The sequence below is a fragment of the Aquarana catesbeiana genome, linkage group LG05, assembly GCF_042186555.1.
Source record: "Aquarana catesbeiana isolate 2022-GZ linkage group LG05, ASM4218655v1, whole genome shotgun sequence".
NCBI lineage: Eukaryota > Metazoa > Chordata > Amphibia > Anura > Ranidae > Aquarana > Aquarana catesbeiana.
The window spans coordinates 57,705,806-57,732,929 of record NC_133328.1 but is presented as its reverse complement, the minus strand read 5'-3'; the positions used below and the strand labels follow the sequence as shown (position 1 = coordinate 57,732,929).

Genomic DNA, 27,124 nt, shown 5'->3' with positions numbered 1-27,124 from the left:
CAAGTTAAACTCCTGTTCACAGAGGAGATAACAGCATCCACTGCTGGCAAATCCCTTTGAGAACTTTTTCTCCATAGGGTAAAGAAATGAAAATTTCTTAGGGGGAGAAAACTGCTTATCTGGGTGATCCCAATCAGCATAAATCAGTTGCTCCAGTAACGGGTGCATAGGGAAAGCATGAGAACCCTGTGGGGGTTTTAGCGAACCCAAAGAGGAGAAGTAAACCTTATCCACCTCTGCAGGAGGCAACTTATATTCAGAGCGGACCAAGTTCGTAAGGGACTGAATTAGCAATTTCTGAAATTGCGAAGTTGAGAAAGGTTCTTCAGATGCTGAATACTCAGAAGAGGAGTCACCTGAACCTGATTCCCTCAACGGTACCCCACTATCATCTGCCCATTGTTGTTCCAAAACGGGAAGGTCAAGAGCATGAGAAGGGGACCTGCCACGTTTTCTCACCTCCTGGAAGGATGATGCGAACAAATCGGCTATTTTTCCCTCCAAACCAGCTAGAGCCAAAGCTAAATCGTCCTTAGTGACGAATGCAGAAGCTGACATGTTGGGGGTAGCCACCATGCCTGTGAGACAAGATGGCTCAGAATCGCCAGATGCTCCAGGTTCTTCAGGGGAGGATGGAACTGCGGGCGTGCGACTAGGAGCTTCAGGCTCTGACCGCAGCAACTTTGCACTCCTACCTGATGAATTACCCCTCCTACAGGCAGACCTAGTCCTAAGCACAAAAAAAGCAGAGGTACTAAATAAAATGCATCTACTGCCGAGCGTTAGTCTAGCAGTTTACATAATATGCTGCTATAAATGCTCAGTCTCAATGCTGAGTAAACGTACCCCTTGGAAATGCCTGTATCCACACACCCATACAGCTTACATGCCTTTGTGCGCTCTGTGTCCCTCCGTCAGCCAACCAGACACTCCCAGAGTGTACAGATTTTAAGCAGTGAGCCTTGTGCATGCCGGTGGCGTTTAAGCCACGCCCCCACTGACTTTCCCTTTCCCGCGTTCTGCGTTGAGATAGCCGGCCCTGTAGTGATGGCGGATCGAGGGGGGGGGTCTTCAGCAGGGGGGAACCTGACCTCTCTGATGGTGGATGGTCCCCCCAAACCTCTACTGATGGCTGACAGAGCAGGAGAAATAGCAAAGCTGCCGCAGGAAGCCTTTGCTAACACTTGAGCACATCACAGGGGAAACATGGAATGCTGGAAGCCAGGTATGTAGCTTTTACACCCTCTAGTGGCAAAACACAGGCAAGGCATCGCATACTCACACCAGAAAGATCAAGTGAATTATATATAAATATATGCATTCCCTGTCTTTCTGACTTACCTGATCCCTGCCGCAGGACTGCTGGAAATTATCACAGACAGATCCAGCCTTCACACATCACGGCGGGTCATGCCAGACCTTCAAGGACCGAGTCCCCTTTCACGGGTCCACTCCCTTGGACCTGTACAGCACCACTGCTGGAAAACTCTTTGGCTGTATTTACATGACCAAGGTGCCAGGTCCCAGGGTCCAGCTCTCAAAAGAGCAGCATTACAGGCAAAAAACTTGTTTCTTCTTGTACGAGGCCCGGGTACCATCCATTTGGCTTTCAAGCACTTTAGATGGATCTGTTTTGCACAGCCCCTTGATCCCGTCAGGGATTACTTGGCAGAGCTTTCTTAACACTTCATCAACCGTGACCAACACCTTAGACACTGGCGAAAAAACTGAGATACTACCTGTATGGGAGGGGTTAAATAGGGAGGGGCACTTCCTGTTTCATTTTTGGTTATACCAGTGTCCATTCACCTAAAGGTGGCTTATAACTCATATAGTTATTACTATGGTACTCTGTGTCCCGTGATGTACGATAAAGAAGTAGATCTGGCAGACTGGAGCAAAGCCTGGTCTTCTGCTGCTAAATGCTCATTTAACACTGCCACCCTAGAGGCACATATAAAGTGCTTTTACTGTGGTATTGGGTTCCAGCCCAGATCGCCCATGCCAACCCGAATTCCATTGACCACTGTTTTTAAGGTTGTGGCCATCGTGAAGATGTTCTGCACACTTGGTGGATATGTCCGTGACTAGTTGGCTTCCGGTCTCGAGTTTTTAGACAATTGCACACTTTATTCCATGTGAACATTCTAAAGGATGCTAAACTTGTTTGCTCACTAGCAAACATTTGTATCTTATTTATTTTTATCAGCTAAAAGAACGATTGCCCAATACTAGAAATAAACCTACGGTTCCTTTTCAGGGACTGAGAGACCTTATGACAGCCTTGATGTTCAATGAATAAATGTCTAGTATCCTTAAAGACTCCCATGCCAAGTTTTTAAAGATTTGGGAAACATGGTTGGCGTATGGTTTTCCTACTCTCCTTCCGAATAGTTTGGGTTGTCTATGATTGACGCCCCTGATGATCCCGTGCCCCTTTATCTCCTTTCCTCTCATGGCCCTGCCTCTTTTTTTTGCTCTCCTTTTTTCTTCATGGGACCCTGCTCCCTTCCATTGTTTTTTACATGGGTTTATTGCATATTGTACAGTTGTCTGCTACCTAGTATGTCCAGGTTTACATCTACCAACTATGTGGATCTTTCCCGGACCTCCCCTTCCTGGTGTCCATAGTCATTATATTTGAATACTGATGTTGATTTTTTTTTCCTCTTTATTTGCATCGCATAAGCCTTACTGTGCCCATGCTGTCAGTTCTCGCCCCTATGTGGGCGGATTTGTGTTACTTTGTTTTAAATGAATAAAAAACATTGGAGCAGAAAATGCTACACAATCATGAGGCACCCCATTCTAAAATGTAAAAAAATGACACTAATTGTTTTAACAGAATACAGCAACAAATGCACACATAGGACACCCAACATTGGAGGGGATTTTTTCTTACAAAGCAAACACACCTTTGCACACTGCCATTGACTAGTAGTCCAGTATTTCTTTTCTCTCTCAGTTTCTCTCTCTCATTCAGTTAATGTGACCCCCAGTGCTGATAGAGAGGGGCAAACAAAGATGCTTGGCAAGTCCCCGACATGCTTCCTATCACCTGATGACGTCATTGGTTATTACGATGCCAGTGGCTAGAAGGTTGTAATAGTGCACAATGAAAGCCTGTGGCTTTGTGTAACTAAAAGTCAGGCTGGCTTGTATACAATTTTTGGCCAATATTTAGCCATTTTGCCAAGGCAACCCTTAAGAAATTTGAAGGCACCCCAGAGTATCCGGGAATCCTGGTTGAAAAAGGCTGGACTAGTGTTTGTAACGTTTAATAAAAATGAAGTTGTCTTTTGACTATTTTTTTTTATTAGATTTTTTTTTTAAGTTTTTGAATACACAGAGAAACAACCTGCCACGCAGGGAAGAATAGGAATAAATAACATATAGTTCATATCACCTGGATGTTACATTAGTAAGTGTTCTGTTTAAAATGTCGCTTTATGCACTGACATACAGTACCTCCTTAGATACAGTCTGATCCGGACCGTATGGTCACCTGCTGACTTGGCATCATCCACAGGCAGCTTAACGCTTCAATAAGACACAGAAGTTGAACCCAGTTTAATTTTACTTCAGTTAATTGCAGTACAGAGGATGTTTTTCCAGTCTTTTGAAGTATAAGAAGACATTGAGGGGTTTTTACTAAGACTAAATCAGATGAAATCTGGAACAGCTGTGTATGGCAGCCAATCGATTTCTATCTTGTACAAAGGGTTTTATTGAAAATACAGATCAACAGGTTAATACAAAAACAGTGGTGGACACATCATAGAGAAATAGTTGTAAAAACTTCAGGTATCAAAGACACAGATATTTATGCAAGTTCTTGGAGATCCAAAGGCAATCATGTATGGTCAGCAAGAGGTAGCCAACCACTCGTAAGTCCTGATAAGATGATAGCACGTTAAACTAGGTTTGCGTGCTAGTGGTCTTGCAGAACCATATGTAACTCGCGTGTCGAGAGGACAATGTAAAACATAACATTTCAAAAAAGGAAAAATATTTTTTAAAAATACATAAAGAAAGGTAGTTTATACCATTATTCAATAAAAAACATTTTCACATCATGTGTCCAATCCCAACAGGACCAAGCCTGTGGGTCAGAGAGATATAAAAAAGAAGATAGGAAGAAGCAGTGAGGGGAAGACCGGAAAAAGAATATAATAGGTGTGCAAGGCAAAGAAAAAAGGAAAAGGAGGAGAAAAAAAAAAGAAAAGGGGGGGGGGGTAAGGGAAGAGGGTAGTCCACAGGGTGGGGGGAATGGATGCGCACTAGAGAGAGAGGAGCGCTGGGTCAAATCGTGAAGGGTGGTTATGAGCCACCCAGGGTTGCCATATCCGGAGGAATTTGTCATGGGTATCTGCTAACACTGCTGTCAGTTTCTCATTTACCATAATGTCTCTAACGCGGTTTTTAACTGCTTCAAAACTGAGGGCCTGAGTTTTCCAAGCCCTTGCTATGGTCAATTCAGTTGCAGTAAAAATATGCAAATGTCAGTTGGCCTTCCGGGCGAAGTAGTTTTGTGATCGGTTTCCACAGAAAAGCCTCAAAAGGGTCCCTCTTTAGATTAGTGTTGAAAAGATTGCGAAGGAGCGTATAGACTTTGACCCAAAATCTACAAACCTTGGGGCATGTCCACCAGATGTGCGCCATTGTACCTTCTTGGGAACACCCACGGAAACATAAGGGGGAATAAGATGGAAAAAAACTTGCCAATCTGGCTGGGGTGTAATACCATCTGTAGAACACTTTATGAGCGTTTTCCAAAAAGAGGACATTCTTGGATCATTTGGACAGTGCAATAGTCATGATCTGCCAATCCTCCGGGTCTAGCTGTTTTCCAAACTCCATCTCCCACTGGAGGTGATAAGGTCTCAAGGGTGGTTTTTTGGAACCAATTATGGCTGTATAGATCAAAGAAATTAGACCGGAGGATTGAGGACGTGATCTACAAAGGCTTTCGAAAGGGGTCAAAGTATAAGGGGCGTGTTGAGATTTTATGAGTCGGAGAAAATGTTGGAGTTGCAGATAACATAATGCTCCCTAAGAGGGGTGTCATGAGAAGAACGTAAGGTTGCAAATGGGATGATCTTAGTGGGGGTGAACATGGAGTGAATATCCACAAAGCCGTTCTCGATCCACCATGAGAATTGAAGTGGGTTATCGCAACCCGGTGGGAATAATGGGCAATGGAGGAGGTGGAGTAGGGGAAGATGGGGGAGATCAGGCCCACTGAGTATTTGACCATGTCCCACCACCGAAGTGAATGGGCCAGACATGGACCTATTGTATTTGGGCAGTGGACTCGAGGGAGCCAAGGGAGGGAGGCTAATGGTATTGGATGAGAATCCACTAGATAAATGGTAGCCCACAGTGGCATTTGGTGCTTCTCATGAAGATGAGACAGTGGGGCGATGGCTGCTGCAGTGTAATATGCGTGTAGGTTGGGAACCGTGAGGCCACCATTGATTCTGCGGCCGTATAGAACCTGTTTTTTTATCCTGGGTCTCGTAGAACCCCAGATAAACTGCATGATTTTGCGCTGGTGTATACGCAAAATGTGAAAAGCAACCTGGACCGGCAAGACTCTAAAAAAATAAAGCAGCTTTGGGAGATAAGTCATACGCACAGTCACAATTCTACCGAACCAGGACAATGAGAGAGTGGACCAAAAGGAGAGCATAGCCACCAACTTCCCAAAAAGTAAAGGGAAGTTGGCTTGGTATGGTCCCGAGTATTTTGGGGTAAGCCTGATCCCCAGGTTGGGTAATGAATTTAACCATTGAAAGAAGAATGCATCTTGTAGGGAGTCCAGCTCTGAGGGCGAAAGATTGATCGACATTGCTTTGGGTTTCGCAGGGTTGACTGATAGGCCCGAAAACGTAGGAAAAGTATTTAGTTGAGAAAGTAGGTTAGGGAGGGTTATTCTGGGTTTAGTAATAGTCAGCAGAATATAATCTGCAAACAACGACAGTTTGTGGGAAGTGCCCGCTATTTCCACCCCCGATATATCCGGGTGGGATCGGATGGCTTCCGCCAAGGGTTCCAGTGCTAGGATGAACAGAAGTGGGGACAGCAGGCAACCCTGGCGAGTTCCCTTTTTAATAGGGAAGGTAGGCGACTCAAAACCATAGTATTTTACGTTGGCCTGGGAGGAGTCATAAATAGCTGAAACCCAGCTCAAAAAGGAGGTGCCGAAACCATAATGGCGAAGCACCTGTGTCAAGTAAGGCCATGACAAAGTGTCAAAGGCCTTATTAACGTCCAGTGACAAAAACACTGTTTCTAAGGACCTACTGTGGACTATATGTTGGATTTGAAGGAGGAGTCTAATGGCGTCACCCGCCTGTCTCCTTGGGACAAAACCCACCTGGTCCTTCTTTATCAGGTGTGGGAGGTAGAAATTCAGGCGATTGGCCAAGATCTTCGTCAAGATTTTCATGTCTATGTTGATTAGGGAGATCGGCCTGAAGTTAGCCCAAGAAGAATGGTTCCTGTCTGGTTTAGGGATCATTACAATGTTGTCAGTCAGCAAGTTTGGTGTGAATGGATGACCCTTCTTTACTGAATTATACATAGCCGTTGGGGGCAATAACATCTGCTATTTTCCGGTAGTATAGTGCCTTGAAGCCATCTGGGCCCAGCCATTTACCTACCTTCAACTCTTTAATGCACTGGAGAACTTCCGAGATCTATATGTTTCGGTCCATTAGAGAGGAGTGGGCTTTGGATAGAGAGGGTAAAGATAAGTCTGTCAAGAAGGCGTCAAGGCCCTGGGTCGAAGAATGATCGAGGGCAGAATAAAGCTTAGCAAGGCGGTGACGAAATTCGTCCAAAACCCGCTGAGGGTTGCCAGTGAGGATGTTGTGGCAGGTGCGCAAAGTTATGGTAGCATATTTTGGGGAGAAGGTGCACAATCTATTGGCCAGCATCGCGTTAGGTTTGTTCGCCTTGGCATAACACTTTGGTCGGGCCCAGCGTAGGGTACGTTCTGCTTCGTCGGTTAAGCATAAGTCTAGATCTGTGCGGGCTTTGTCTAAGAGCCTGCGACAGGGCCTCCAGTCGCTGCTCCATATTGCGGCGAGCCTGGGCTTGCTCTTTTTTGCGTTTCAGCGCTAGGCGAATAACGTGGCCCCAAAGGATAGCCTTATATGCTTCCCACAGCGTCTCTGGGGATAAAACTGTTAAAGGGAGGTATTTCAGTAATACGAACATATGATCGATCCTGGAGTGAGAGTGATGGGGATGGGAATAGTTGGTATAGTCCCTTCCCAGGGGGTAAAGCTCCCGTCAGATATCTACTAAGTCGTGGCTCTGCAAGAAATGTAAGATTTTTTTTGCGGCAGGGGAGGGGAGTTTATGATCTGATGGGTAGTTATCAAGAGAAGGGTTAAGTGTCACGTTAGAGTCACCCGCCAACAGAAGGGTGCCTTTCTGGTGGGGCATTAACAGGGAGCAGATGTGGGTCAGGAAAGGCCCCGGATTGTTATTTGGGGGCGTAGTATGTCATGATAGTCACCTTATTGTTTTGAATCTTACCTTTTAAAATAAGGTATCTGCCGTTTGGGTCTGCTATTTGTTTACTGCAAATAAATGGAACCGATTTTCGTATAGCAATAAGAACTCCTCTCTGTTTTGTAGGGCCATTAGCCAAATAGACATGGGGGCAATTTGCAGCAAAATATTTGGACAGGAAGAGGAACTGAAATGGGTTTCCTGCAAACATGCTATATCTATATTTTGTTTTTTGAGGTATTTAAAAACCTTGACCCTTTTTGGGGGGAATTCATGCCCTGAACATTCAGGGACAACCAATGGAGGGTCATGGAATCGGGAAAGTATGGCTATGTGGTGCTCCATCCACACACCCCGGGGACTGAAAGGGAGGCAGAAAAGGGTGGAAAGGAGAAGAGACAGAAAGGGGGGGTGGGGGCATGACATAAGACTTAAAGGTACCTAGAAGAACTCGGAGTTGAGTAAGCATTGAGAACTTAGATGCATCAGTTCGTGGGCTGTAAGGCCCACAGTGGGGTGGAACGTTGGCCAAGACAGCCGTCTTAGCCAAGTGCCAACTCATGGGGGGGGGCAGTGGTCCGTCACAACCACCAGCCTACCGTGAAATAGTACAGTCAACTTAAATGTCATTAGCACAAAATCTAACAAACTTCTGATAACATGGTCAAAAGGAACAAGCAAAAACAATATAGAAAAACTTAGTACATATATACAAACTTGTGAAGATATAAATTTGTGAAGGTATAAATGCCAGAGACCCCTTAGTTCCCTTAGTTCTGCCAAACCACCAAACAGGAGTGGGGAACTGTGGTGCGGAAACAAAAACCACAACCAATTTGGTAAACAGTGGAAGGTTACCCTTGCAATAAATGCATTACCCTCCCAAGTTGTGGCATAGTCAGCTAAAGAAAATAAGACAAAAACAGCCCGGTAAACAGACTCAGGCTAACGTAGGTGCAGCAGTATGGGGAAGGGTTAGGAGGCCATCTGAAGCCAAAAACCCTGCGTGAGTTCATAGGGGAGGTAGGCAACACCCCTGGCCGCCATCTCACAGGTGGGGTGGCCTATAGCAGGGTGACCCCCTATGGCTCTGCAGCAAGGTTCAAAGCAGGGTGCAAGTATGGCAGGGGACATGTTCCAGAATACGCCGCTCTGATCTCCATATAGAGCTTGTAGTTGGACAAAATCCATCAGGTGCGGCTCAAGGTCAAGTGGCAAGAAACGCTAGGTTATTCAAGGATATGAATTAGGTGCATTCAGCCATTGTTGGACATCTGAAAACGTTGGGCCTGTAGGTTCTGCAGCGCCTGGGATCCGGATTGAGACCTTTGGGATGCTTGGGAGGGCTGACGAGGCCGAGAGGGTCCGGGTCTGGGGAACGGGGACAGTGCATCAGATTGAGACGAAGGCAGGCCCAGTTGTAGGTCCAGGAAGTGGCGCCTTAGTTCGGACAGAAAAGTGGCGTGGAACCGGCTGCCCAGGTGGGAGAAAGAGAGCTTAAATGGGAACCCCCATCTGTACTAGATCCCCTGGGTTTGCAGAATATGAAGATAGGGCTTGAGGCCCCATCGTCTGGCAATAGTAACCGGCCAGAGATCCGCGAACAGCTGGAGGGAGTTCCTTTGAAAGGAGAGGTCTTGCTGCTCCCTTGCTGACTGTAATGCCCTCTACACACAATAGGATTTTCCGCCAACAAAATCCATGTTTTTTTTCTGACGGATGTTGGCTCAAACTTGTCTTGCATACACACGGTCACAAAAATCTTGTCAGAAATTCTGATCGCCAAGAACTCGGTGAGGTACAACACGTACGACCAGCCGAGAAAATGAAGTTCAATAGCCAGTGCAGCTCTTCTGCTTGATTCCGAGCATGCGTGGAATTTTGTGTGTCGGAATTGTGTACACACGATCGGAATTTCCGACAACGGATTTTGTTGACGGAAAATTTGAGATCCAGATCTCAAATTTTGTGTGTCGGGAATTGCGATGGAAAATGTCTGATGGAGCCTACACACGGTCGGAATTTCCGACAACAAGCTTCCATTGAACATTTTCCGTCTGAAAATCCGACCGTGTGTACAGGGCATAAGAGTTTCTCTTTAGTACGGTAATAGTGAAATTTAATGATGGCATCCCTCGGGGGGCTGTCAGAGGGTTTAGGGGCCAAGGACCTGTGGATACGGTCAAATTCAAATCTGTCCACTGGGATCTCGGGGCCAATTCCTGGAAAAAAGCGGTAGCTGTTCCCTGCAGGTCATAACTTCAGGGATACCACGAATGCGAAGATTGTCCCTGCGGGCCCTATTTTCTGTATCCTCTAATTTGTCTCTCCAGTTCAGCAGACATTTTATCTACCTCCTCCTCATGTTCCTCTAGCACAGTGGTGGCCAAGTCCATGCTCTGTTCTAGCTGGTTAGTGCGGTGGCCTATCTCTTTAAGGCCCCACACTAAATCTGAGGAAAGCTTGCGGGAAGCCGCAGTAATCTCATCTCATGCAATACTGCGGAATTTGGCCAGCATATTATCTGAATCAACAGGCAGATGACTCACCAGGTCCGTAGGGAATTGATTGAGGCTGTCAGCAGGTGACACTGGATCCGCTGCAGAGAGCTGTGTAGTGTTGTCTGGCTCCGGAGGGTCGGGCGCCATCTTGCTTTTGCCCTTGCCTGAGGCTGGGGAGGGCTTGCTAAGCTGCTGGTTTTTGGACTTGTTCTTTACAGAGCGGTACATAACCACTAGCAGCCTGGGGTGTTCCGGAGCCTCTGGAGGTGGGTAAGCAGCGTCCACGCTTGATCCGTGCTTTGTTAGGCCGGGTAGTTTGTTCCGACGGCACGGAGCGGAGGAATCAGGCATCCATTTCCTTCACTCGCACACATGCGCCCCTCTTCTGTCGCCCATTTTCAAAGCTTAACTGAACAAGCTGAAGATAGAAGCTGTTTGGATGCCATGCATAGCTGCACCAGATTCTGTCTGCTTCACTTTTAGCCCCCCAATAACTTTCCTAAACCCTGTCTCTGCGAAGTACTAGCACTGACTGAGTGAACAAACATGAAATGGGGAGGGTTTAGCTAGGAGTGAACAAACTAGCATTAAATAGGGGGAAGGACAGAGGGAGAAACCAAAATCACACAGTAAGTCATAAAGATCCACAACCGTCACTAGATGTAAACCATAGGAGTAAAAATCAGGAAACTCCAGAACCTTTAACTATTCTCTTGAGAACCTGTTTAAAGGCTAAGTTCACCTTTAGGAGCATGTTACATTTTACACTCATAGTTAGGATGTCACATGCTTCTATACAGCAACCTCCTGCTGCCAATGCTCCCCACTTTGTGACACTCTCCCTGCACCCGCTGTCTCAGTTTGAAAACAGCGCAGCCGTGCGAGGCTCACCCCACATGGCCACATCATGTGAATTAGACTATAAGTAGCATCAGTCATTGTGGCTGACGGCTTGTAGTTCTCAAAGAACTGAGAGGGTGCTAGTGACTGTAGTTCATTGATCTTCTTGCCATTCAGTGAATGCCTGCCCATATTGGAGGTACGAGCAGCCTACTGAGTCTGCAGGATCTTGGTGGAGGTGGGTGCAATGCATTAAAGGTGCAGAGTAAAAAATAATAAATGCACATTTTTTACCTGCAAAAAGGCATGCATTTATTTTATTTTATTTTTTTTACAAAAGTGAACTTATTCTTTAAGATTCCATTGTTTTTTTTCACGAGTTACATGTAGTATTTATCTGAGTACAATGTTTATTTCAGAATATGAATGCAGATAAAGACAAGCTTCAAGCCCAGATTAAAAAACTTTTATCTGTAAGAGAAGAAGATCTGAAGACTATTGACAGGTATAGTCAGTGTATCATTCAGAGAAAATATCTTGGTACCGTTTACATTTATGATATATCTGTCACTATACCTTTATAGATTGCAGAGGGAGCTTGACAGACTCAACAAAACTTGGGAAAAGAAATTTCAAATTCTCAAACAAAGGTATACGATTAAATCCTGCTTTAATTTTCTTCTTATTTAATTTTAAAGGACGCTTTCAGTGTATAGTTCCAGTTATTTATCTCCTATTTCCTTGATGTCCCTTATCTCTGTGATGTTCAATATACATATTTGTGGTTTGGTCCTGAATAGGCCTACATACAGTTGTGCTCATAAGTTTACATAACCCTGGCAGAATTTATGATTGCGTGGCCATTTTTCAGAGAATATGAATGATAACACAAAAACGTTTCTTTCACTCATGGTTAGTGTTTGGCTGAAGCTATTTATTATTAATAAACTGTTTACTCTTTTTAAATAATTACAACAGAAACTACCCAAATTACCCTGATCAAAAGTTTACATACCCTGGTGATTGTGGCCTGATAACATACAAGTTGACACAAAGGGGTTTGAATGGCTATTAAAGGTAACCATCCTCACCTGTGATCTGTTTGTTTGTAATTAGTGGGTGTGTATAAAAGGTCAATGAGTTTGGACCCTTGCATCTTTCATCTAGTGCTGCACTGACGTTTCTGGATTCTGAGTCATGGGGAAAGCAAAAGAATTGTCAAAGAATCTGCGGGAAAAGGTAAGTTGAACTGTATAAAACAGGAAAGGGATATAAAAAGATTTCCAAAGAATTGAGAATGCCAATCAGCAGTTTTCAAACTCTAATCAAGAAGTGGAAAATGAGGGGTTCTGTTGAAACCAAACCACGGTCAGGTAGACCAACTGAAATTTCAGCTACAACTGCCAGGAAAATTGTTCGGGATGCAAAAAAAACCCCACACATAACTTCAGGTGAAATACAGGACTCTCTGAAAACATGTGGTGTGGCTGTTTCAAGATGCACAATAAGGAGGCACTTGAAGAAAGATGGGCTGCATGGTCGAGTCACCAGAAGAAAGCCATTACTATGCAAATGCCACAAGGTAGCCTTCTTACAATACACCAAACAGCACAGAGACAAGCCTCAAACCTTCTGGCACAAAGTCATTTGGAGTGATGAGACCAAAATTGAGCTTTTTGGACACAACCATAAACACTTCATTTGGAGAGGTGTCAACAAGGCCTATGATGAAAGGTACACCATTCCTACTGTGAAACACGGAGGTGGATCGCTGATGTTTTGGGGATGTGTGAGCTACAAAGGCACAGGAAATTTGGTAAAAATTGATGGCAAGATGAATGCAGTATGTTATCAAAAAATACAGAAGGAACATTTGCATTTATCAGCCAGGAAGCTGCGCATGGGACATACTTGGACATTCCAACATGACAATGATCCAAAACACAAGGCCAAGTTGATCTGTCATTGGCTACAGCAGAATATAGTGAAGGTTCTGGAGTGGCCATCTCAGTCTCCTGACCTCAATATTATTGAGCCACTCTGGGGAAATCTCAAACATGCAGTTCATGCAAGACAGCCCAAGAATTTACAGGAAATGGAGGATTTTGCCAAGAGGAATTAGAAGGTTTACCATCTGAGAAAACAAAGAGCCTTATCCACAAATACCACAAAAGACTTCAAGCTGTCATTGATGGTAAAGGGGGCAATACACGGTATTAAGAACTGGGGTATGTAAACTTTTGATCAGGGTCATTTGGGTAGTTTCTGTTGTGATTATGATTTAAAAAGAGTAAACATTGATTGATAATAAATGGCTTCAGCCAAACACTAACCATGAGTGAAAGAAAAGTTTTTGTGTTATTCATATTCTCTGAAAAATGGCCAAGAAATCATAAATTCTGCCACGGTATGTAAACTTATGAGCACAACTGTATATCAGCCAGTGCAGTTGGCACCTTGAATGAACAAATGCCAGGATAAAACCACTTACAGAATAATTCGACAGGACAAGCCTCCTGCACACTGTGATATTTTTGGTCAGTCATGGCAGTTCCCTGCAATAGAAGAAGTATTATAGGAACCTCCCTGGCAACATCTGTCTCCTATATCCCCATCATTCCAATACTGCAGCCTCCAATCCACTGCAGTCTCTACAGCATTCTACACTTTTAGGAGTGTTGGAAGCCTGTGTTCCCTTCAGTGCGCTGTGGATCCTTTCTTTGACTCAGAACTCAGAAGTGATGTAGTGGTAGGAGGAAGGAACCACAGTGTGCAGTGGGGGACACAGGCATCTGACACTCTCTGGAAATGTTGAATACTGAAGAGACTGATGGAGACTGCAGCTCTGGAATGGAGGGAAGGCATGAGACATGAGATGCTCTAGAGGTAAGTATACTGTAATTACTTCTTTTTTTGTGGGGAACTGACATTTTTATTTGTTGGGGACCTAGTATGATCTCATTAAAGTGAAGCAGTCTGCCATTTTTACATTTTTGCTGTTATATTTATTAACCAGGGAACACTTTTTTCTGTGCCTCTCTGAAACTAGTTTGATTTTTTATAAGGTGTAAACTTGGCTAAGCCATGCCAAATGCCATCTCCTGATATACAAAACTTAAACCCTCAATGGCTTATAAGGGCACACTTTTTGGATCGGAAAATGGCAGCTGGTGGGCTTTAGCCCAGAATTTAAAGAAGTCAGACCCCTGATAATAATGTGTAAATGAAAGTAGATTCAGAGAAGCACACAGAAAAGGGCATATTAGCTAATAAAAGTAAGTTCACATTTTAAAATGGTTGACAGTTTCACTTTTATTGGACAACACAGTCCTTTGAATTTATAACGACTGGCACAGACAGACTTTGCAGGGAGTGTCATTTAGCACTGTGTATATGCCCACATGTGTGACTCTATACTCAAGTGGGCTGCACAGATAGGAAAAAGGAGGAAATGAAGAGCTTAGAACGGAATTAAAATATGAACCTGCTCAGTAAAGGACACCAGTTGGTCTACACAATTTCAGCCTGCAATGGGGACACAGAGAAGAACAGCTGAAGGCAAGGATCAGCCAGGTATATTTTACTCAACACAAGACGAATGCCTTAGTGGCTTTGTGAGTATGCACACTCTGTTATATAACATGTAATGAGGGTTTTTCATAGTCTGGGTTTAATGACACTTAAGTTTTAAAGGTCTTTAACCACTAAGCCACCGCCCACCGTCATATGACGGCTGGACGAGGCTTCTGTTATTCTGGGAGGACGTCATATGACGTCCTCGCCTTCCCGAGCCACTAGGGGGTGCGCGCGCCCGCCGTGTCACTCGGGACCCGGTGCGCGTGCCCGGCGGCCGCGATGTCCGCCGGGCACCCGCGATTGCCGGGTAACACAGCAGGATCGTGGATCTGTGCATGTAAACACAGATCCACGTCCTGTCAGAGAGGAGAGGAGACCGATGGCGTGTCCCTTGTACATAGGGACAGCGATCGGTCACCTCCCCCAGTCAGTCCCCTCCCCCCACAGTTAGAATCACCTCCTTAGGTAATACATTAACCCCTCGAGCGCCCCCTAGTGTTAACCCCTTCCCTGCCAGTCACATTTACACAGTAATCAATGCAATTTTATAGCATTGATCGCTGTATAAATGTGAATGGTCCCAAAAATGTGTCAAAAGTGTCCGATGTGTCCGCCGCAATATCGCAGTCACAATAAAAATTGCAGATCGCCGCCATTACTAGTAAAAAATAAATAAATAATAAAAATGCTATAAATCTATCCCGTATTTTGTAGATGCTATAACTTTTGCGCAAACCAATCAATATACGCTTATCGCAATTTTTTTTTACCAAAAATATGTAGAAGAATACGTATCGGCCTAAACTGAGGAAAAAATTTGTTAAAAAAAAAAAAATTGGATATTTATTATAGCAAAAAGTAAAAAATATTGTGTTTTTTCAAAATTGTCCCTCTTCTTTTGTTTATAGCGCAAGAAATTAAAACCGCAGAGGTGATCAAATACCACCAAAAGAAAGCTCTATTTGTGGGAAAAAAATGATAAAAATTTAATTAAGGTGCAGTGTAACACGACCGCGCAATTGTCATTCAAAGTGCGACAGTGCTGAAAACTGAAAAATGGCTTGGGCAGGAAGGGGGTGTACGTGCCCTGTATTGAGGTGGTTAAAAAAGTCTACCTGCTCAGGGCTTCCTTTTTTCCAAGCATAGTGTAGTGCACCAGATCACCCTGTTGATTGAATCTTGTTGGTAATATGGCATAGTACCTTCATCTGAAAATGCAGGCCAGGTAGGTCCACTCCATGGGGTTGATTTACTAAAGCTGGAGAGTGCAAAATCTGGTGCAGCTCTGCATAGAAACCAATCAGCTTCTAACTTGGTTTGGTTTCTATGCAGCACTCTACTAGATTTTGCACTCTCTGTTTTAGTAAATCAACCCCTAGGTGCCTCAGATACAGATATAAAAGGAATTTACAAAGGAAAGATTAATGTAACAAAGCACTCAGCCCAACCCAGTAAGAGGATTCTTCAACATGAAGGATCCAATAAGGCTACATATAGCTAAAATTAAAAGATGTCCATAAAGATTGGGACATCGACACAATTCTAATCTTTTTGGCTCTATACACCACCACAATGGATTTGAAATGAAATGAACAAGATGTGCTTTAACTGCAGACTTTCAGCTTTAATTTGACATTTACATCCAAATCAGGTGAACGGAGTAGGAATTACAATAGTTTGTATATGTGCCTCCCACTTTTTAAGGGACCAAAAGTAATGGGACTATTGGCTGCTCAGCTGTTCCATGGCCAGTTGTGTGTTATTCCCTCATTATCCCATTTACAAGGAGCAAATAAAAGGTCCAGAGTTCATTTCAAGTGTGCTATTTGCATTTGGAATCTGTTGCCGTCAACTCTCAATATGAGGTCCAAAGAGCTGTCACTATTAGTGAAGCAAGCCATCATTAGGCTGAAAAAACAAAACAAACCTATCAGAGAGATAGCAAAAACATTAGGTGTGGCCAAATCAACTGTTTGGAACATCCTTAAAAAGAAAGAATGCACCAGTGAGCTCAGCAACACCAAAAGACCCGGAAGACCATGGGAAACAACTGTGGTGAATGACCGAAGAATTCTTTCCCTGGTGAAGAAAACACCCTTCACAACAGTTGGCCAGATCAAGAATGCTCTCCAGAATGTAGGTGTATGTGTGTCAAAGTCAACAATCAAGAGAAGACTTCACCAGAGTGAATACAGAGGGTTCACTACAAGATGTAAACCATTGGTGAGCCTCAAAAACAGGAAAGCCAGATTAGAGTTTGCCAAACAACATCTAAAAAAGCCTTCACAGTTCTGGAACAACATCCTATGGACAGATGAGACCAAGAACAACTTGTACCAGAGTGATGGGAAGAGAAGAGTATGGAGAAGGAAAGGAACTGCTCATGATCCCAAGCATACCACCTCATCAGTGAAGCATGGTGGTGGTAGTGTCATGGCGTGGGCATGTATGGCTGCCAATGGAACTGGTTCTCTTGTATTTATTGATGATGTGACTGCTGACAAAAGCAGCAGTATGAATTCTGAAGTGTTTCAGGCAATATTATCTGCTCATATTCAGCAAAATGCTTCAGAACTCATTGGACGGCGCTTCACAGTGCAGATGGACAATGACCCGAAGCATACTGCGAAAGCAACCAAAGAGTTTTTTTTAAGGGAAAGAAGTGGAATGTTATGCAATGGCCAAGTCAATCACCTGACCTGAATCCAATTGAGCATGCATTTCACTTGCTGAAGTAAAAACTGAAGGGAAAATGCCCCAAGAACAAGCAGGAACTGAAGACAGTTGCAGTAAAGGCCTGGCAGAGCATCACCAGGGATGAAACCCAGCGTTTTGTGATGTCTATGCCTTCCAGACTTCAGGCTGTAATTGGCTGCAAAGGATTTGCAACCAAGTATTAAAAAGTGAAAGTTTGATGAATGATTGTTAATCTGTCCCATTACTTTTGGTCCCTTAAAAAGTGGGAGGCACATATACAAACTGTTGTAATTCCTACACCGTTCACCTGATTTGGATGTAAATTTCCTCAAATTAAAGCTGAAAGTCTGCAGTTAAAGCACATATTGCTTGTTTAATTTCAAATCCATTGTGGTGGTGTATAGAGCTAAAAATATTAGAATTGTGTCGATGTCCCAATATTTATGGACCTAACTGTATATTTCTGCACAGACAGAGGATGGACAGACTGATACCCACAAGCACAGACCCTTGGTATATTAGCCCAGCATTGCAACAACATTACTATTACTCGTATTAGAGCCAAAGCTTATGGCTCTCCAAAAGATATGATAATGGTGTAACTAGCCAACACACCAAATTCTGCTGGTTGCTCATGTGAGGGCTGCACACAATATTTCCACTTAACATGATAAAAAAAGGTAAATAAAATTTAGAGTACAGGTTGACTGGCAAGATCCATCAACTGTAAGCAATATGCAAAAATTAGCTCTGCTGCCTTCTCCAACATTTGGCACCTCAATGTTGGCTTTGCACTATCATTGCCAGTCTCACAAGCTAAGGGTAAAGTTCAGGCAGAACTGGCAAGAAAAAAGAAAAACTAGTTGCATATCAGAACATCAATTTTTTTCAGGGCGCTCCAAAGAGAATTAGATGCTATGTATCGCCATCTCTACAACACAAGTGGCGGTTATAAAGGCCACAGCCACTTGTTTGCTTCAAGGATGAATAGGCTGAATGTGAGACCTCGTTTTTCAGATTAGATTTGACTGACTCATTATTAAACTTGGGCCTGATGCGACTGCTCATTAACTACAATTGCATCCTTATGGTATGGCCCCAGCTAGTAAGAGAGAAGAAAGATAAGTAGAGACAGCTTTATGATTTGTGGCTGCTGTGTGATAAGCCAGAGGGTGTATGTTGTCCTTTATCTGCCTCTCATTTCATAGACTGCGATTTGCCTGTTTGTGCTTTGAGTCATATTTTCCCTTTCACTATCTTTGACTTTATTAAACATTGTTCAGTTGTGTCAACTCAAGGATGCTGTTTCTGAAATACATGTTTATACTCCTTTTTTTAACTTCTCTTTGTCTTTTTCTCTGCTATAAATGGTCTCTTTCTACATATCCTGACCCCTGAATGTAACACAAAAAAAGTTATAGAAAATTAAAGTTAGAAAAAATGGCTTCTAATTTAATTCAAAACTGTTGAGATATTTACCATTTATTTTATATTGCCATTCTTTGTTAGGCTACTTATGTGGGTGGTCAGCCAATGTTATGTTTGATTTGCAAATTTAAAGTCTGAGATGTCCTCTGTCCTCCATGGTCCTGGGGAGTGGGGAGAAAACATAAGCATTGGACAGGCAGGGAAAAATATATTTACTATGAGAGTACAGATCTGTGGAGTGCAGTTAAGAGTTCACTTATCCTTTATATAAAACACTTGTGACTCTCCCCTTCCATAATCCAGCAGTACATTCTTATATGGCCAGTTGCACAGGCCTGTCACATGGAAGCAAATGGAGCCACCTCAGTCCTATGAAAGCTCAGACCAGACAAACTTGGACTTTAGGGTTTTTTGTCCGTGCTCAGCTGGGGAATGGGGTATCTGGGGAATGTAGAGGAGAGAATGTTTCAAGCAGTCAGGTGGGCAGGTTGTGGTCTATTACGTGAACCTGTTATATTGTATAGGTAATGTACAGGATCATTTTAAAATGTATCTGTAGTGTTAGTGTAAATGTGCTGAAAGTGACCTTAAAAGGGGAATAATAATCACTTTAATTTATGTAGCACTCACCTACAAGAGGGGCCGCTGAAAATATGCCCAGGTCTGACCTGCTAGTACAGAGGCTGCCTGCCACAGTTCCATGTGCACCGAAAAAACAGGCTCAGTCTAGGGGATGACTTTTCATGAATTAATTGCAGAAAACTTGAACAGGAGGAGATTTAGGGGTTCAGGATACTCCAAAATGATATCTGTAATCATCAGGAGGACAAACTTTTAGCACAAACCCTTATAGCTGCAGACACACATGAATGTCCCACAGTAGGCCCTACACACACTGTCCCAGGAGCTGACTGCCACCCAGCTTTCACATGACACTCTTAAGTGAGGGAGACCGTCTCCAGACCAGAACTCCAGTGCCCTTCCTGTAATAATCCTTTTAGCAATCTTCTTCAGGCCCTCGGCACAAGCTGAGGTCCAACTGCATTTCCAATAGCTGCCTCCCAGGGGCAGCAGCCCCAGAAGAAGTGGAGCCCTCCTTGCAGAAGAAGAACACTCTAGAAAGGCCTCCCAGAATTTTACCACTTTCCCAGCCACCTGCTGGACACCCCCTCCAAGGATTGGCTAAGTTTGATAAATATTCATAACTGAGAGATTGACCTTCCTGCTCTATCTACTAGAAGCTTCTTCCAGATACAGGCAGGGGCAATCAATCACTCAGCTTAGGAAACCTTAACCAGACCAAAAGAACAGATCCTTACTCCCCTGACTTCAGTGAAGCCAAAAACTACATTTTGCCTAACTTTTGGCAGGGCATTACATTTATTATTACAGCTACTTATATAGCACTAAGAATTTCAGCAGTACTTTACATATTGTATATTTGCATCAGTCCCTGCCCCCAAGGGCAGGGACTGATCTAGGTTCCCTAACACATTCATAAATACACATATTAGGGCCAATTTATACAGTAGCCAGTTAACCTACAATCATGTCTTTGGATTGTAAGAGAAAACCCACGCAGGCACATGAAGAACATGTCTTGGTCGGGATTCGAACGGATGACCCTAGTACTATCAGGCAGCAATACTAACCAATAAGCCACCATGCTTGTTTTTTAAACCTAGCCTGTGAAATAGATGTGCTTTATGTAAATATTCTTACCACTGTGTTCCAATGTTCTGAAAGCATTGTTTCTGTTATTTGTATTATATGTAGTTATATGGATACATGAGGACAACAATATGTGCTGAGCCTCTTATCTAGTTTATTGTCTACCTGACTGGTATGTTAAGCAAATTATGGCAAGTAAAGTATAAAACATATAGATGAATTACAAAGTGGTGCACCCTTCTTATTATGAAAAAAATCAATATCTTTAACAATTAGTCTTTTTCTTATGATCTCTCATAGACTAAATTGATAAAGGCTTGACTAATGTCCTCCAGTAGCCTGTCCTCAATATGTATAGCCACATACGGATCTACTTGAACAACTATTTCTCATATGTGAGAAAAGGGTGATATACTGTATGTGTGTCCTCTGAATATGTTTTCTTTGTAAGTAACAATGCATCTGTCCACGAGCTCCATGGATAACTTTTGGTTAGAAATCATTCATGTTTAGTATGGCCAACTGTGAAGATACATTGTTACTTACCAGGAATGGATATTCAGTGAACACACATCAATCATCCTTTTCCTGCATACGAGAAATAGTTGTTCAACTAGATCCGTATGTGGCTATTCATATAGAGGACAAGCTACATGTAGGACATTAGTCAATCCTTGATCAATTCGTTCTATGAGAGATTATGACAGAGTACTTGTTCAACATATTGATTAATTCTTTTCCATGATAAAGGTGGACCACTTTGTGATTTACCTAATTATACGATGAATGCTATGATTTGCATGCCAGTGTAGTTTATGTTGATATGGATACACAGTGATATTTCTAGGAAGTAGAGCTAGATAAGGCATATTAATACTGGCTATGGGTCTATAAAACCTTGTGGACACTCAAAGGCACTTATTGAATATTCTGTAATTTAACTGAATAGTGTCTCCCAGGAGATTTTATGACAATTGTCAGTTTTAATCTTATTTCATGGGGAGGAAGGATATACAACACAATAATAAGGGATACAATTCATAAACTGTATTAGAAAATGTTGAGTTTGACTCAGATCTCTATATATTTCTTTATGTTTTTCTTTATATATATATATATATATATATATATATATATATATATATATATATATATATAATTTTTTTTTTTTTTTTAAAGCTAAGAATTTTTTTTTAGCAAGTACAGCAGATACCTGTTGATATTGCAAAAAATGTTGTGTCCTTGTCACTTCCTGTAAGCTGAGCAAAGTTTTTCTTCCTTCCTAGCTATATCTAAACTTCCCATTGCTCTGCCCCCATGTAATGTAGATGGAAAGATATGGACAAGTTTGTAGTCCATATCAGAAGAGCAGCCTAGGTTGACTACCATAATTCCCTCCATAGATACAGTGGAGGGGGTGACGTAGCTACCCTGGGACAGTAAGTGAGTTATTCACAGGATCATTAGGGGACAATAAAGCAAAGAACCCGTAAAAAAATGTAATCAATGCAGCCACCTCGTCTAAGGACTGGTAAACTGCAAAAAAAAATTGTTTTGAGTTTAGATACACTTTAAGTTACAAGCAGCCTTACTGACCTCTGTCAAGGCCTGGGGTAAAAAGAGGTGGGGCCCAACTATGCTTCTCTAGAAACGTAGTGATTTGCATATAATTTTAGCTGCCTGAATTTTGATATACTGATTATTTTGACTTTCTGTTTTCAGGGAAGTAACCTCTGATAATACATTTTAATGTAATGCTTAAGTTGAATTGCCCTGGTTTATTTATTTTTTTATTTAGTACACTGTGCAATTATAATACAGGTAATTGCACAGTGTACTCCAGACATAAATTTTCGGTGTTACAATACAATAATTAAGTAAGACCAGACATTCCAAGCGTAAGTAATGGACCTCTTGGCAAAGTCTAACAGAACACAACTGACAGACCATGCAGCTTGTGCAGGCCCGATAGTAAAGAGCAGACATACTGGCCCGGATCATCTGGATCAAAGTAATACTATTGATGGACGTTGTTGTACCCCATAGAACCCTACAATAAACATGGGCTACATTGCACAGTTAATTATTATCCCATGTTAAATGTACTTAATGTAACAAAAGCAGAAAGGGGCCTCTCTAGCCCCCTGTACAAGGGGGTTAAGAAAGAAGAGAGGGCCAAAAGGTGGAGAAAAAAGAAAATGGGGGGGGCAGGGAATTGGGGGGACATTAGAATCACAGAGGGAATAGAGAGATGGGAGGGGCGGAGGACTCCGCTTCATCTGCAGCCACACACACACCCCCCCCAAGGGGGTCGACGGAAGGTCACAGTGCACCGTCATGGGTTGGGTTCTATTGGCCCTGGTTTATTTTTAAAGTGTTTTCTGGGGATCACATTTTATTTTAAATCATTTGACTTACTCATGAACTTTGTTACTTTAACATGACATTTATCATTGTTTCTGGAGAAATGCACATTGATGTCTGTTTTCGTTTTTCATTAAGCTTTCATGCCATTAAAGATGAGATGTTTCTGAGGCAAACTCTCCATCGCCAGGCAATGAACCTGCATAAAGTGTCTGTCAGTTATATGGTATGTACTTTATCTATGTATACTGTATATTTAGAGGTCTGTCCACCCAAAAATAAATAAAATCCTGGTGTCCCGTGAATCTGGCCCTTGGCTTCAGTAACTTGCTTGACGGGGCACACCAGAATGGGCACCTGGGGCACTTGCCCCTCATCTCTTACGGGTGCAAGGAGTCCCTCCCCTCCCAAAGCACCCCCCAGCACACATCCTCTTACCACCTATCCCTCCTCCAGGTGTATAAGCTTACTAGCCCCCACCCCGTTACTCTGTCCCTCTGTATATGCACTCCCATAAACACAGACCTCAGATCATCAGTGCGGCTGTTGCAATGTAATGTCCCTCCTCCATGGCTCCTCCTGTCTGTGTACAGGAGAACATTGGAGCTGAGGAGGAGGAGCCGGCTTCAGAGAGTTCTGTGTGCAGGCAGTCGGCGGTGAGACATGCCGGATGCCACGGAGGGAGGGATCATCAGTGTGGGGCCCCATGCACCCCGCAAGAGATGGGGTGCAGGTGAACTGGGTGCCCACGCTAGCGTACACAGTTAGGCAAGTAACCCGGAGCTCAGTGCCTGAAGTTGTTCCAGCACAGGGCTCTGGGATTCAGCACAGTGCCTTATGCTGGTGACAGCTATGGGCCCCCCACAGTGGCGGAAAGCCAGGGCCCAGTCACAAGTTCAACCGGTGCGACCCTAGTAGTTCCGCCACTGTTACCTGTATTTAAAAGGTCTGTACAGTCAAAAGCTATTTTTCAGTTAGGTGATGTCTTGTGGGCTGAATCACCCACTCATTTCTGATATATCTTGGGAACCCCAGATTTTAAATCTCCCTGCTATAGTTCCCAGCATATTGAATTCTCTCTGCTCCAAGCTCCTCTGTTTCATACTCCATTTACTCAACCAAAGATAGAAATATTGGAGGCCTTTGATAAAGAATCTTTTTTTTTTTTCATTACATGTTATGAACATAGAAAAGTAGAATGTTCTCTTAGTGTGGTTTCCCATGGGGTGTGAATTTCAGTTCAGTAATCCATAGTACATTATGTTGTCATCTTGTATGCAGACAGATGGTACATTGGGATCCCTGCCTTCTGATCTACCTGTACGGAACAGCTTCTATCCCCTCAGCTTACCTCTAGTAAGTACATATGATACATATTTTTTGACTTGTATTTGAAAGGAATAAAAGCTAACCTAACTGTCTTTTCTAGCCCCAAATAGGAGCTAAGCCACCTTCTGCTATGCATATGAATTCTGATGACCAACTAGATGCTTCTGAGCAAGAAGTATATGTGGAGAATGGTAAGGTTTGCACCTAATAAATGATGTGATATGGCAGTGTGTTCTTTTTGAAGTCTGAAAGCTATTGCTCAATTTACACTATTGAAGCTGTAACTCCGGCCTTCTAAATCAAAACTCCATTTGATTATGGTCAACTTCCTAATGGTAGGTGGAGCTTTCTGAGGTGGGCACTGCACACGTGTCTAGCAATCGGAGTCTGTGTCTGTGATCATCAACAAATCATTTTCTTTTTGCCTCAATCTATGTAAACATTGGTGTTCGTGTATATAAAGAATAACTTACCCTCCTAATAAATTTTGATATAACGAATCACCAAGGCATTCCCACAGCCGTATGTATTTCTATGGTCAATGGATTTCTCAGTGAATGATGATAATTCACAGAAGGCAGGATATGTATTAAATGTGAAACTAGATCACTTAAGTTTTAAACTTTAAGGAAGAGCAAAACTTTTGGTATTCTTCCACCTTCCTGCTGCTTGCTAGCCAATAGACATCAAGAATGCGTGCCACTTTGCAAACTTGATCTTTTTTCAGCTACTGGTGCAATGGTTTTCCTGGGGCAGATTTGCAGTGTTGGGCAGAATTTATGTGCACACAGAGGCAGCCAATCAGTGCCTTCCCCTGTACACAGATCCCACCCCCTGCCATGGTTCGATGCTGTGATTGGAGCCAGAAGGACCCAGGTGAAAGCCTGGACCTGAAAAGGTAAATATTTCAGGCACTATTACGCAGTGATGCTATGGATGTAAATGCAATATTTGCCCAACAGGGAAAAGTACTACTTTAATTTCGCTAATTTAGTCTGTGTTTACTTGCTAACGTGAATGACTTAAAAGTAACAGAAGGACTGAAATTGAAAAAATGCTTTTACACGTTTGCTCTAGTGCTGTTTACGTTAACTAGAACCTTTACCCTAAGCTCATTGTCCACATGATTTATGCCAGGGTGCTATGTATTTGGACAATCCTTTAAGGAAATTCTAAAGCAATATACAGTATACTTAGGAGCACTAATTATATTAAATGTGCTACAAAGCAAGCCATAGACAGGTAGATTGGATGGAGCCAGGTGGACGGCCCTGTTCCTTTGTACATTCAGCATCTAAGTCTGGCCCAGTTATACCTCCTGTGGTCACCAAAGAATTTCCTTGGTTTTACACCATTTTTTGCCAACTTTGTTTGATGATTGGTAAATAAATACTGGGTTGTAAGGTACCAGCAGCTGTTCCCCCTGAAGAAGCCCAAAGGGCAAAACATGTTGGGAGTACCAACCTTAGTACCGCTGTGATATATGAGGATACCAAGACCATGTTATTATAATGTTTTTAGCATGGAATTTTTTAAATTTTGTTAATAAACCTTGTATTTCTTTTAATTATGTTCTAATTTGTAAGTTGATTTACTAGCACATTCAAAGTCCCACCCTTTTTTCTTTGTGCTCATAGACAGGCAGGTGCTTTCCTTAAAAGAACAAAGTGAGGAGAAATCTTCCCATCGGTTGTATTGATGGGATGTGTGGGACTCACCTGAGGGATGGAGGTAGCAAGTATGTGGTTAACCCCTTTCTGCCTCCTCAGTGAAAATCTGTAGGGATTAGCTAAATCCACAGATATTTCCCAAAAGTGAGTGATAAGGAGGCCTTTAGATGGATGAAAGTACTTGTTAGAGTAGTTTCATTTTGGGCGCCAGATCAGGGACAGGATTGGACCATTAATGATTTCCTTATTCATTGTAATTAGAAGCTTGCAAATTCCTTCATAAGAAATTAAAAGCATGGTTAAAACTTTTGCAAGAAAACAGGATATATACAGTCAATGTTATATATGTGACCACTTTCAGTCTAGCTATAGAAGATCCAAATTACCCATCTCCTCACTATAGTTCCTAGCTCCATTCTTGCTTGTCCCACTCCTCATATTGCATTCCACATACTACAAACAATTAAAAAATGATCCCATACAGGGACAGAACTAATTATAAGTTAGTTCTCAGGTATAAAATGTCCTGGTTGGAAACTACATTTCTATGAGGGTCAAATGAGTTGATGTGTGGTTCAATAGAAGGGATATGAACCCCCCTTGTAACAAGGCTTGGGAACTGAAGACCGGCAGGGTTTCTGGGGAACATGATAAAATATTATTATCTCTAGCATCTACCAAAGACTGAAATATCGCTTTTGGTTGTAGTCTTCATTAGATATTTTTCTTGGTTGTTTAAGATATTTATGAATACTGGAATGCAACATATTTTGTCTGCCATATGTAACTATACCTCGGTCAATAAAATTATGGTAACAGTTCAATAATGAATCTCTTGTATCCTGTACATGGAAAACCGCATGCTAGAGCAGAATTAATTATAAATTCTCTTTGCTTCACTGAGCAATTAGCCCCAACAATAACATTCTGTAATACAGATGATTCGGATTTGTTGTTAGCAGCATCATCAGGGAGCTGGAGATTATGCAAATCAGGTTGTATATGAAAATATGTGCTTTTGTGCTATGGTAACGTAACTACATGGAGTCATTCCAGCTAGTGTAAAACACCTGGTATAGCCATTGTTGTTATATAGAACTATGCCCCCTCTGTTATCTGTGCTTTTTCCTGTGAATGTGTAATGTAATATAAGTTCACACAGGTTCTACAGTCAAGACTATAACTATTACATTGTTTTTTATTTATTTTTAATTATGTTCCACCCACTGATACTGCCAGTGACACTCCTTGGCCCTTACATTTTTAAGTCAGTGGTTGATTGGCATAAGTTGCATGTATTTTTGCTACTGTAAGGAAATCTTGAGAACCAGTCATGATAAGGATTTGAATATTCATATTCTTACACTTGTGATTAGTTCTCCAATGTATATTTACCTTTGCAGTTTAAAGATACCCTGTGGCTTCTGGTGGGTCTGAAGCATCTGCAGGATCTTACCACAGACATTTCCTTTTGCTGCCACATGATGGCTAATGTCCAGAGACCCCTGTTGGCCACATTGGGTG

The 27,124-nt window shown here is 42.6% G+C and overlaps 1 protein-coding gene across 2 annotated transcripts in view; it reads left to right on the top strand.

The window, feature by feature from the left end:
• Positions 1-27,124, top strand: part of LG05H10orf67 (linkage group 05 C10orf67 homolog) — a 243,086-nt gene that overhangs the window by 194,241 nt on the left and 21,721 nt on the right. For both annotated transcript variants that reach the window (XM_073629770.1, XM_073629768.1), the window contains exons 11-15: positions 11,285-11,370; positions 11,450-11,515; positions 22,740-22,827; positions 23,883-23,957; positions 24,031-24,121. In XM_073629770.1, coding sequence (XP_073485871.1) covers positions 11,285-11,370; positions 11,450-11,515; positions 22,740-22,827; positions 23,883-23,957; positions 24,031-24,121 — 406 coding nt within the window. The remainder of the gene's footprint in view (positions 1-11,284; positions 11,371-11,449; positions 11,516-22,739; positions 22,828-23,882; positions 23,958-24,030; positions 24,122-27,124) is intronic.